This window comes from Sceloporus occidentalis, unplaced genomic scaffold (genome assembly GCF_023333645.1).
Source record: "Sceloporus occidentalis isolate IW3139 unplaced genomic scaffold, rSceOcc1.0.p SCAF_59, whole genome shotgun sequence".
NCBI classification, from domain to species: Eukaryota; Metazoa; Chordata; class Lepidosauria; order Squamata; family Phrynosomatidae; genus Sceloporus; species Sceloporus occidentalis.
The window spans coordinates 5430581-5443872 of NW_028317039.1; the positions used below are offsets into that span (position 1 = coordinate 5430581).

A 13292-nucleotide genomic window follows, 5' to 3' on the forward strand; every position below is an offset into this window, starting at 1 on the left:
AAGCGCTGCATCGCCAGTGCAAATAAAGAAAACATCCTTGTATTTAGTTCACACCTCATCAAATCTCTACTAGTAGATAATGGCTATTTACCTACAGTGTAGTACTTGGTCACATTGGTCACAGGACCCTTATCAGTAGGATGTTATCACAATACATGCATGAAACACTCATCTACTACAAGAACGAGGTTTAGCATAGTGGTCAAACTGCAAAACCTGCTTGACTCAGGTGTGTTCACAGGTTTTTAGAATAGTTCAGCCAGTTTCTTGTTATAGTTGATGGTAAAAGAGATTTGATTTACTCTAAATTAAGGGAAATATCTGGAAGCAAGTCAACTACTCAACTAAAACTGTACAATGACACATACTGTATGTACAACAAGGTGTCTTTTCTAGGAACAGGAGGGACTCCACTTATCTCATGAACATTAACAATTGTCTATATACACAGCCAAAAAATGCTATGTGTTACAGTCCACAATAGGCCATAAATATAGGGCTTTCCTAATAACTACTAAAATCTAACACTCAAAATTAGTGAAATTTACAATGTTAAAATATTACGTGATCATGCAAATAAACTTGGTATATTTAACACCCTGCTGGCTCTGTCGTCTCGCATCCTTTCTGTTGTCACGTCGGCTGTGAACAGTCTTTAGGCTCTGGTGTCTGAGAATCACACAATACTATTAAACATTGTTATGTATATTGGGTATAATTAGGAAACGTATGGCCAGACTTTAGGATGAATTCAAAAGGTCCCTCAAATAGTTGACCGATTCATGTAACCATGACAATGGGAGCAAAACGGTTTTCTTTAAATTCTTCAGCTCATAGGTAGGAACATTACATATAGTATTGTGTGCAATATGAATAAAGTCTTGGCTGATGAAGGGAGCCAAAGTATATGCCAAAACCCTAGAAGGAATATGGAGTTTTCAGATATCCACACTTTTATCCCCATTATCGCTCCTGCTTATGTCAGAGGCTGCTAATAATCTTTGCAAGTGGATGCCATCTCTTCGGGTTCCACACAATTCTAGTTAATGATTCCAGAAGACTCCTTTGTTTACAGAGAAACTCGTACTTTCACTTCTTTGATCTTTATCCCCAAACAACACACTTACTTTTTGTAGTATGTGCATCAAAAAGGTGTCAGATCCTCTTATCAGGGCTGCAGAGCGAGTTTCTCCCTGATTTGCATACAAAGTAATCCAGGCACAGTGAATATTGTTTTAACAATCTCTTTGCACAATCTGTATGATGTGTATACTACGTAAAAGCATAGCTGTTTTTATATTAAAGTGCAGTGGCTATCTGTGTAAATCTAAATGTATGCAAAGCTGCATTGGTCAATATAGATAATGCGTCCTGCATCCTTTATGACCAGGGCTATCCTAAGTGGCAAATATGAGATTTATAGTTTAATATTCTAACATAAATTTACCCCATATGGTTGATTAGCAAGGTATCAAAGATCTGCAATCATTTCGATGCCAAGGACACTCTGATATACTTATACCCAGAAAACATTTGAAAATCATAGCAAAGAGGCATGTCAGGGGAGAGAGACATGGGATATCTTGCATTTTTTAGACATATAGGCACATATAGCTTTAATGGTCAAAAGACCCTTAATGGCGCCTGGGTCCTGAGCAGCAGTCCCCTTTGGTTGCTTCATAACTATGAGGTTTACTCTCTCTAAAGTACCACTTTGGCTAAGATCAAGTGAGTAGCTGTGAGAGAGGGAAAGCTTGGTCCTCTGGGTGTGACTTTTTTGTGCGAGGGCACATTCATTTACTTGGAAGAGCACTTGAATTGCCTGGCCTTTTTCCCACTTAAATATGACTTGGCCTATGGCTGGTGGTGGGGGAAAAAGCAGATTATTCATAACAGCAACCATGGGCTGGGGCCAGAAGCAGGACCTTAGCACATCTCCTCTTCTGAGGAGACCCTAGAAGATCTGGCTCTCCCTTGACTCTGGTCAGAGAGGGAAGGAAGGGGGCTGCATATCCTCTTAGGGTGAAAGGAGTCCCAGAAGAAGAAGACTGGGAACATGGTTTCCCTGTGGGCCCAGAAAGTAAAAAAAAAAAAATCCCTGAAGCACCAATGGCGCAACGGTGATGCTACCAATCAGCCTGTCAGGGGACATGGCTTGGTCAGGGGACACCTAGCAGCCGCTAATGTATGTGTAGTACCCCATGCACTGCTATAAGTTACTGTTCATCAGCGCGCTTCCATCAGCTCCCAGATCCATCTGCAGCTCCTCCTGGCCCTTCCTTCCCTGAATCCAAGGTTTCAAGCAAGTCAGTGCCATGCTCCCTTGCTTTCACATCGTCGCAGCAGCTGATACCTTCTGCCCCTGTGTCACTGCTTGCAGTAGGTGATGGCCAAAAGCACGGCAGTGTTTGTTAAACATCAGTGGGGGGGTTAGTATTTAGATAGAAGGGCAACTGAATGTTTTGCTTATGTACCCCAAAACCTTACACTGTCTAATGAATCCCAATATAAATACAGGTGTATCTTTCTCATACAAATGCACTGATCCTTTTAGCAGCAGACCTCTAACATTCTATACAAGTGTCAGGGAGTATCTGTTTTAAGGTATGTGGCATTTCAGCTACAGTTATTTTAATTCTTAAGGGAACAAAGAATGTGAGCTGACCTTGCATTGCATTAGGAAATTTACACTAAATAAATGTAATATTGCCATGGATGTGAAGAATGGTAAATCTGTCTACGGCAGCTCTACTTTATTATTGCTATTTATTGATTTATATAGACCATCGTATTCTGCGGTGCTGTACAACTGGTAAACAGAACACATTTGGATTTATGAAAACAAAGTAAGGAGGGCACCAATCTAGAAGACATTTTGGGTATATCAAAATGGAAAATACATTAAAATAACATTTTATGCCGGTAGTCATATGGTGATCACAAATGGTAAGGGGTAAAGCCTGTGCCCCTCATTTATTCACAATCTAGCCACACAAAAGATGCCTTATTTTCATGTAGGATATAGCACATATATGCCAGCACATTTGTCTGGATATTATTATGTGTAAAATGTATAGAGAGGTCATAGGCCGCTAATTATAATCAGTACAACAAACCTGGCAAAGGGTGTTCAGTTTTAATTGGCAACATTAAACCTCATACTAAACTGAAAGAGTTGTACATGGTGTTATACTGATCTCCCAAGCATCCAACACATGTAGTAATTATTCCCACATATTTATATGTCACATATCAAATGACCACAGTTACTATTTTGATTACTACTTACATACATTGTCTAGAATTTCTTTCAGTCTCCGTAATTGGTGAATTTACTTTTTTCTGTACTTCTATACCGGAAGCAAATTATTTCATCATTAAGTCTCAATACTAAACTTAGTCTTACCATAGAACAGTCTTAAAACTGACCATTAGTCTTGCCATATTCATATTTTGTATCTTAAGATTTTTTTTATTTTTTTTTACCTGGAACAATCAGTATAGCATATTTTTTCTTTCCAAGACAGTAGCGTTTGTTGCTATTGTGTTGTCTTCTTATTCATATCCTGTTGCTGAATAATCACACCAGGATTGTATAATGCGCGATAAGGAAGACATTAACCACTACAAGAACTGATGAAGGTCTGCATAGAAAAACTAACAACTATTCTACTGAAAAAAAAAAAGGAAAAACAACATAGCTGTGTTGTTTATAGAGGAGGGCTACCCAATTAATGATGATATAAATATAATGTGATGGTAACAAACCAAATCCATTGTTACTCTATTGGATTCCCCTCTGTAGCCCACACAGTATCTTAGAAATGAAACCTTTTCCTGCAGTATGGGAATGCCACGGGGTGATATATACAGATACTTGCTCTTGTATCCTGACTTCATGCCATGAGGCCTCTGCTGCATCATTGACATCTGTGTGCCATGTCGCTGAAGTCAAATATATATATATATATATATATATTAACCTTAATCGGGCTTTAGAATAATATAATGGTAAAGCCGATTTCTCGAATCTTCCATTATATATATATATATAAAACTTACCTTACTTGTGTACTACAGGAGCAGCAATCTTGACTTCCAGTTTGCAGTATTTTAGTGATTATTTTTCTCTCAATTATTTTTTTCAGTTTCCTTTGATACAAGTTGAAAACAAAAAGCGTAAACCACAGATAGTTTTAATAATGGAATTTAATAATGCTAAATGCCGAATATGTGATAGTTCCACTTTAAGACATTTCCACATTAAGTATCCACCTAGCCTTCTCTCTTCTTCACCAGGCTCATAGTGTGGAAATACATTGTAAAGTAAAAGTTTCAATTGAAAAGAACAATTTATATAGTTTTGAGTAATGTAAACATTTTGGTATAGTATAATGGTTAGTATAATGGTTTTGCTTTAATTGCAAATTGAGCAAAAATATTGCAATTCCAAATGCGCTGTCAAAAATGCAATTAAGATATTCAACACCATTATAATACGGTATGCACATTTGCCGGCTCCCTAATGTTACAACAATGTGTTAACTACAAACAAAATGACAAAAATATCCCCCGGAACCTTAAAAAAAAAGCTTACAAGTATTCCCACCTAACTAAAGACATGTTTCAATGACACATGAGTACCGGCCCGGCTAAACTCTACACAAATACAATTCCCCAAAGGAGGCCTTCAGCTAATCCAGCTCTCCCGCTCAGCATGTGTCCCTGCGTTAGAGGAGCCGATAGGATTTTGTTGGCTTACTTTATCTCATAATGAGTTTCACATTGTTGATCCAAAAGCAGGAAAAGTAAAAAGTGAATGCTTGTTGGCTGGCTCTGTACAGTAACGAGTGTGTTTGACACGGGTAGACATCTGTCTGATTATAAGAGGTACAAGTATAACAAGTGTAATTATCTTGTCAGTCCAGTGTTTGAAGGGACGCACCAGCCATCGTTTGGAACATTTACTACCTAGCTATACACAATTTATCTCTTGTGGAAACTCATTTTAAGGCGATTGACAGAGATTTTTATTCCTTCGAGGCTTGCTAATATGTATCCTCACATTTCAAATCTTTGCTGGCATTGTGGTACTTCTACAAGGATTTACCTTACATATTTGGTGGAGTTGCACCAAGGATAAAAAACTATGGAATAAGGTTTATGAGTTATTAAAAAAAAAGCAGATGTAGCTCTACTATATATATATATACTGTATATACTCCCATTGCATTATACACTAGTTGGAATAGAGCGACTTAACAGTATCTGTAGATGTGAGTAAATATCCACTAATCATCATTGCAGGTTGTTACCTTTTTGCCTATTGATTTGAAACTGCTTGTAGTAAAGTAATATATCAATACGGTTTCAAAACATACAACACTAAAGGAAAAAAAATAACAAATATTATTGTGGAGCAACCAACATAGCATTTATCGTTTCGTTGTGGCAACATGGAAGGTTCCTGTGATCAAACCATTGCGTATATATGAAAAAATTACTTTTTACACATACCTCCCCTAGTCTTTACCAAGTAGGGAAAAAAGGGGAAATGGCTAAAAAAAATCAACTTACCTATGTAGTATGAGTCAAAGGCAGCTAGAACCTCCTGCTCAAAGGGCAGAGTTGGTCTGCATAGTTTTCTTGATGTCGTCTCACAGATGTAACCATGCATTTTTTCACATACTGCTACGTTAGTGTATAAGATACCAACATCTAAACCACTTGGTCTCTGTAAATATAAGAAAAAACTAAAAATGTAAACAAATATTCTGATAGTAAATCAACAGGGAAGAAGAAGAAAACACTATTGAAGACATGTCAGCATGTAATGGTCGGGCCACAGACCTGATAGTAAATGTATATGAGTTGAGCAGATTCTCTAAAATAAGGTATGTTACTAGTTAAAATGCATATTTTGTAAAGACATGGGTGGCAAAGGTTGGAAAATAAACCGTGGATCATTTTTGGCCGTTTAGTTTTTTTCCACATTTGCTTAATAGAGCAAAATGTAACCACAAGGCACCGTAATCATTAATTTACCGGAGTAGCACACATTTTCAGTAAAGAAAAGAAAAAGAAAAAAGGCTCCAGTTGGATTTTCAGTTAATTGTATGCTAAAAAAAAAGGCAGTATCCCTGGGTTATTTTCAGTCTATTTCTCTCAGCTTCAATAGCAATAAAACATAGAGAAATTACTTCCACAGGAGTGATGAGTGGATTGACTGTATAAAGAGTAGGTGTGAGAATAAAGATACCAGTTGTCTCGGTACATGTGTCATTTTTTTCTTTCTCTGAGGTAGGGTTTGTCTCTTCCTTCAACACATAGTCTGGTCCGTCTCATTAAGGACTATGAGCGCCTGTCTTATATAACCCTCTGTTTTCCACTGCACAGGTCCCAGGGGGTCCGTTAGCGTCCCAGACACACATAGGCTGCGCTCTCCATCCAGTACCTTGCACAGGAAACACTTTGCACTTAATGATTTCAATGGGTCATTTATTAAGCCATTTTAACGCAGAAAATGTACGTCTATGGACTATCTTTTTACATTTTTTAAAATAAACATATCATAAGCATACGTCTTCTATAATGGCGGACAAATTTAAAAGGATCATGTGGCTGGGTATTCTAATAATAATTCAATAACGTGTGTGTTCTTTATAAAATTAGATTACCAGTAAGCTGGTGGCCGGCAGACATATGCATTCTGAGTTATATACACACGAAGCGGAGGAAAGACCTGCACTGAGTAAGGCTAAGAAGATAAGAATGTCAAACACAGTCATGAATGCATTTATGTTTACTTGAATTGACAGATATGTGAAACAGTCTCATACCGACTGTGTTTATACGTAGATATCCCAGGCCAGGTGGATCTCTTATGTTTAAGGGATTTGGTAATGTAGTATAATGTAGTATACAGGAATACCGAGTATGTTTGTACTTTGCCATCTGTCAGTGTTTGTGGATCACATTGATCTCTTTAAGGAATGTCTCCATTGGTTTTAACGCTTGCAATTAACTATGCTTTACGCTGACAACCAATGTGGCGTCTCTTATCATTTTGCAAGAGATAGGTGATAATTTCCCTTGATTTACAGAACATCGCTCAATGTCAGAGGAGTTATATAAATTGTGATTGTGACCGAAACTTAAAAGTTTAAAAATAAAAAATATTTATCACCATAGAAACCAAAGAAAGGCCCCATTCAGCAGGGCCATTTGATTTGTTGCCATGGTGTTAACACTACATTTGAATTTTTACTCCAGAATCACTTTCTATCTACACCCCCATCGATATTAGAATCTGTCCAGATATATAGTTTGAATAGGCGTAGAGGGTAGGTGCCACTATTTATTGAAGCCGCTGTGCTTGCGTTCGTTCTTACTCTGAACCGTTTCCCTATCTCCCAATTGCCAGCGATAAAACGTCAGCTCTTCTGTACACTTCCTGTTTGCCCAGGAGAAAAATGCAACAATATATAACCTCGAATCACAAATGACAGAATCAACCCCCAGCCTGTCATAATATCATATATACATTTATTGCGTGGTTAGTCAAACTGAAGTAAGCACGGCCCAGACTGCTTATTAACGTGCTGTGTGTAAGGTGACAGGAAATCCCTTTTACGTTCATTGACGGGTAAAACCACTTATACCTGAGTGCTAGAGGGCGATGCTTTCCCACTACCTCCGACAGCGCTCAGACAGTAAACATACATATGGAACAGAGTCCGATAGATTCATGGCTTCCTGTCATATACAGGTCATTTTGTTTTCTCTGCGAGATCAAGCAGACAATAAACCGAAATAAAATTAATAACACTGTGTGCGAGGTGATCTTATTCAGAGACATCTAGGAAGGGAGGCTGGCGCTGAATATTTTTATTGGAATTTTTTTTATTATCGTTTTCCGGACAGAGCTGCTTTTAAATTTCCTTCTCATGGATCTCCTTTATAAGGCCTGTTTTTTTTTATACCACATACGTTACATGGTAATGGAGTATTTAACACCTGGTTCTGACATTCAGTGCGAAGGCGTGTAGTAAATGGCCCGTAGTTTATGTTCCAACAACGTCGTTTTATTGGGATTTATATAGACGTCCCCATGTTTTCTGCCATTCAATTGTACTTGTTGTGACTGTTGTCTACTACTTGTCTGGCAATTAAGCTGTGTAGTAGCCTCTAAGGAAGTGGAACACAGTAATTGTAATTCTTCAGCCCACGTATACGTTTTTTTTAATTCTATTTTCTGATCTTTCTGATCTTTTTGTAGAAGAATGTATCTCAACTGGAGTCAAAACCTTAAGAAACCCCCAAGCGTCATTTTTAAACATTCTGAACTTGCTATCTATGAAATCATATATCTTTTATAGGTCCAGTACTTGGATGCATCCAGGGCCGGCCCAAGGCAAAATGCCGCCTGGGGCAAATTTTAAAATGCCGCCCCCCCCTTTTTTACCCTTCCTCTCCCTCCGTCCCTGCCGCCCCCCCCATTATCTACCCCCCCCATATTATCTACCCCCCCCCCTTGTGCTTACCTTTCAGCAGTCCTGCGGCGAATCTCCCTGTTCAGTCTGTTCAGTTCAGGCTTGCAATGCTGAGCGCCGGAAATCGCCGGCACCGAGACCGAACAGGAAGACTCGCCGCAGAGGAGAGAGAGAGGGGCGCCGTGCGGGTACTGACAGCTTGGTAAGCGAAAACCACTCGGCGCCCCTTTCTCTCTCTTTCGCTTTAGAAAGAAAGAAAAAAAAAAAAGGGCTTGGGGCGGCGAAGTGCCGCCCCAAACAAAAGTGCCGCCTGGAGGGGCTGCCCCACTCGGCTCCATTGTCGGGCCGGCCCTGGATGCATCCAAGCCTTTTTTTTGTTACCTTTACATCTTTTGCATTAGCTGATTCAGAGAAGAGATTGCAATTTTGCTATAGCACGAGACCTCGAGATCAATCAGCTAGAGATGTATGGAGTAAAATGTGATGTTTTATTACTTAAACTAAATTTCTCACAAAATCTGATCACAGCATTTTGTATATATATTAAAAATCCCACTATTTTCAGGATCTAAAATCCCCCAGCCATTATGTCTGATGGAAGCTGGTGGGTAATTTCTGCCTTCTGGTTTGGGAATATAACTTAGCTTTCTGCCTCTCTCATATATATATATATATATATAAAAGATATAGAATGTAACGCACTCACTTGACTGGAAGCAGTTGCAATATGCCCGGGTGCTAACAATCCAAAAAGTATATACATCAACTTTATTTGCTGTATATATATGAAACTGCTCTCTGGAATAGACATTGTGCTCTTATTTACAGAGGTATAAGTAGATGTTTCTACTAAATAGTTTTTTTTTTGAATATACTTTATATTACAAAGTGCACTACAAGTGCTCTCGCTCTTGCTATGGATACATTATTATGTGTGTAATTGAATATTTTTCTGTCCACTTAAATTCAAGAGTAAAATGGATATTTGTTATATTGAGGGTTTTTTTCTATGGTGCTCTCCTGATTCCAAATCTGAGATGGTAACATTTTTTCCTGTCATTTGCAGACGAGGACCTTTGGAACCTGTTGAGTACATGTCTGGACCCCGCACAGTATATAAGGAGAGAGAACCTCCATTATACTATGATGTTGCTCACACCTCTAAAGGTTTATACCCACTGGTACACAGAGAAGACAACAATCAATTTCCTCCGTATCAACTACCACCAACCAAGTGTCCCATCAGACAAGATGTTCCGCCTTTCCCACCTCATGGGCAGAGTTTACCAGACTACGGCCACAAAGGAAGGTCTACACCAGACAGATACCAGTATCGACCTCAAGATCCAAGACAGAAGAGCCCTATGACTGCAGCTGTATAGCCGAATCTGACTGCCAGTCAGTACAATACATAAAGGCTGAAGAATAACTACTGCATAGCATGGTTTATTAACAACATATGCCAAAACAGTTTGACGGAGCCTTATGAAAAGGTGTTACCACAGTCTTCGTGAAAGCAATAATTATTCAAAGTCCTTTATGACTGTCTGCAAAAATCCCTTAATTGATAACAGTCTAACTGCATATGTATTAGTATTTGTAATCATTCCTATAGGTGAAAGGAACATGGTGGCGGTTTTTAAATCTATGGCTAACATGGCTTACCTTTGAATCTCTGGCTGTAGTTGGACAGCACATTCCATTAACACCGACCCAATGAGTCTTCTATGAACTTTACTTTTAAAAACAGTCCAACGACTTTTTATGTATCTAAGTGTCTCCTCCAGGGTAAAACATAATAATGAAGGTCAGGCTGTAATTACAAGGTGTATCAGTTTAACATTAAACCACTTTGTGCCACAAGCGCACCTCTGGCCACTTTGATGGCTACTTTGACCATCAGTAAATAGTGAGATAAACCACATGCCATAAATAATAGTATACACATTGGAGGAGCTCCAATAATTTAAATTTCACCATGATTTCACTTTTAACTTATCCTGCAATGAAAAGCACATTTTATTCTCTTTTTGTAGCCACAATTTATAGTAATTGTGCCTGTGCAAGACTGTAATAAAAGCTGGCCTGTAGGTTTTTGGATTAGATGTCAATGTAACTGAAAATTCACAATGTAGGACAAGAGTAATAACTAACCTCAGTTCCACGTGTTCTTGTTTTAAAACTGGACCAGTCTGACTGTGTAAAATCCCATTTTAAGAGAGTGAAGGTACATAGGTGAGTAATCCCCCGATGTTTTATATTCTTTCGTAAAGAATTCAGCCTATATCTGAACAGCATGTAAACATCACACATGGTGCGATTTGCAGTTAAAACTACTCAAAGCATATTAAAAAGTTTCAGGCGAGCAGATCTCCTTTAACTCCCACAAATTGTTGACGGCACTTAAAGACAAATTAGAGATAAAATACATATTTTATTTTCCATCTGAAAGACAACCAAAAAAATCCCATTTGCCATTTTTTCCCCAGAACAGTGTGGGGGAAACAAAATGTCTTAACAATAATTGCCTTGAGCAGTTCCTGAGCATTGTAAGACTCAACAGGAAAGCTGCCACCCCTTAGCTACTGAAATAAAAGTCCATTCAAAATGCTGTGTCCAGCAAGGGAAAATTTGGTGGTATTCGTAGATATTTTACATGTGTTAGTATTAGAAGCACATTATGGTTTTCTTTTTACTAACAATAGTGTTTACAGAGCGTTGAATCATAATGTATATGTTATGTGGTGCGACTACAGTACCAGTAATGATGTATACCTTGGACAAAGAGACTCGCTCGTAATCATGGCGCTGCCTGTGCTTATTTGACCAGGACCACTGGAACAGGTTAATTTCTGCCGAGGAAAAAAATGAATTACCAAAACAAGAATAAAACCTGAAGGATACAAGTAAAGTTCATGTTCAAAGTGAATTCAAGCCTGCAGAATGTATTGATCCCATACTAAGTGTGCAATCAATATTTTCTGTCGCCAAATGCTTTTTAGTGTGAAAAATGTATCGCAGCAACAGAACATTGCAAACCTCTAGCTGTACCTTCCCCCCCCCTTTTGTTTTCCAGCTAAAGTTTCTGTTTTTTAGTGGCTCACGTGGGATGTAAAACAGCATGACTATAAAAAAAGTGGCCTGTGGAGAATAGTTTTTTCCTTCCCTGGATGGTCATCTTTATGGGCTGGTGGAGGAATAGCCCACAGCACAGAAAAGCTCATGTGGAAGAATTTGACTAAGAGTCAGAAGCAGTACAGGAATGCCAAGAAAAACAGCATGAGCTATGTCAGTTTTTATTACAATGAGAAAACGAAATTTGCCATTCCAGTTCTATTCAGTGGTTTTGTTTAGCTGCATACATTTATCAACATTAAATGGACAATACGGCAGAAGCTCAGATTCTATCATTACAAAAGAGGTATCAAATTGTGATCTTCTTCGGTAGCATGAAGGGACGATAAGCAGTTGTATAGCAAATGTACACCTTACTTGCCATGCCGTATTCAAACGGTTGTACCTTTTGTCTTTGTTAGAATTGTGCCTTATTTGGAGATGGATTATGGCTCCAAACACTTCAATGGACTTCTGGTGGTTACCACCCTATCTTCAGTGGGGGGGGGGGGGGGGACACACTACAGAGTTGGTATAAGCTGCCTACCTGTGAATAATTGGATGAAAAAGTTTCTGTTGTGTAACTGATAGTAGGTATAAGGGTAGTTGTAGACCACTTCTTCTTTAATGTACTTTCACTGTAATGAATGTGGGTTATTTTAAATATTTATGCCCGTTTAAGCAGCCTGTATCAGATATACCTGTCGCATTTGGTTCAGCTGACATTTTCAATTAATATAAATGGCCACATTACACCATAACTACATATATTGTGCCACATCCAATAACCAGTCATATCTTGCCTTTGAGTTTGGGGTTATTGCTATTCGCCAGCGCTCTCAACATATAGTCCCAAAGCATCTAAATGAGTTGGGGTTATATAGCTATTACTTGTTTTGGATAGGTGTTTTGTTCCATCATTTGTTTCATCGACTCAAGAGTATTTAAGAGATTGATTCCCTAAATCCTGTAAACAAATATAATTAAATTAAAACATTTAGTGATAATGTGTGCTCCCCTTTATTGAAGGAAACTGGCTGCACCCATACAAAGAATGGCTTTCAAAAAGAGAAGAACTTAGACCAGTTGAGGAATTGCTCAAGTCGGCATTAGATCAGGTGGTGGCTTTTGCTCAACTGTTTGGCATTTATGGCATCTCTAGACATTATGCTGCTGTTGGGGTGAAGCTCCACATGTTGCCCTTGTTGTACCCCCTTCCATTCCTGCGCCTTTTTTCTCTTTTTCTCCCATCAACACATCTAGGCTTTTAATGGTGGGCCATCATCAAAATACATATCGGAAATTGGTATATTTGTGTTCTCATCACTGGAATTTTGGGTTTTTTTGCATTTTGGGAACTTAATAAAATATGATTTCAAAAAATGTTGCTGTAAACTTTCCCCCTAGTTTGCTGCAAAAGAGCACCACTGGTAATGAAAAAGTATGCATATGATGTCATAGTTTACCAAGAACTTTCTATTTCTTCAGTGGCTGGCAGGACATAGTCACACAGTCAATCCAATTTTATAAACGCAAGAGTCTCCTTTTTTTGTGTTAAAACCGAGTCCCATTTATAATTAACTGGACTGTAAATAGATAATATATTGCTTTTTGTTATATTAAATCAATTCTATGTATCTAGGTCAGAGTATTGATAGTTGCGATTATTTTTCATTAATGAAATTG

The 13292-nt window shown here is 38.3% G+C and overlaps 1 protein-coding gene across 1 annotated transcript in view; it reads left to right on the forward strand.

Moving 5' to 3' along the window:
- Positions 1-9874, forward strand: part of LOC149287583 (partitioning defective 3 homolog B-like) — a 532650-nt gene extending 522776 nt beyond the window's left edge. The window contains exon 24 of the mRNA XM_089492770.1: positions 9559-9874. Coding sequence (XP_089348896.1) covers positions 9559-9874 — 316 coding nt within the window. The remainder of the gene's footprint in view (positions 1-9558) is intronic.
- The last annotated feature ends 3418 nt before the right edge of the window (positions 9875-13292 follow it).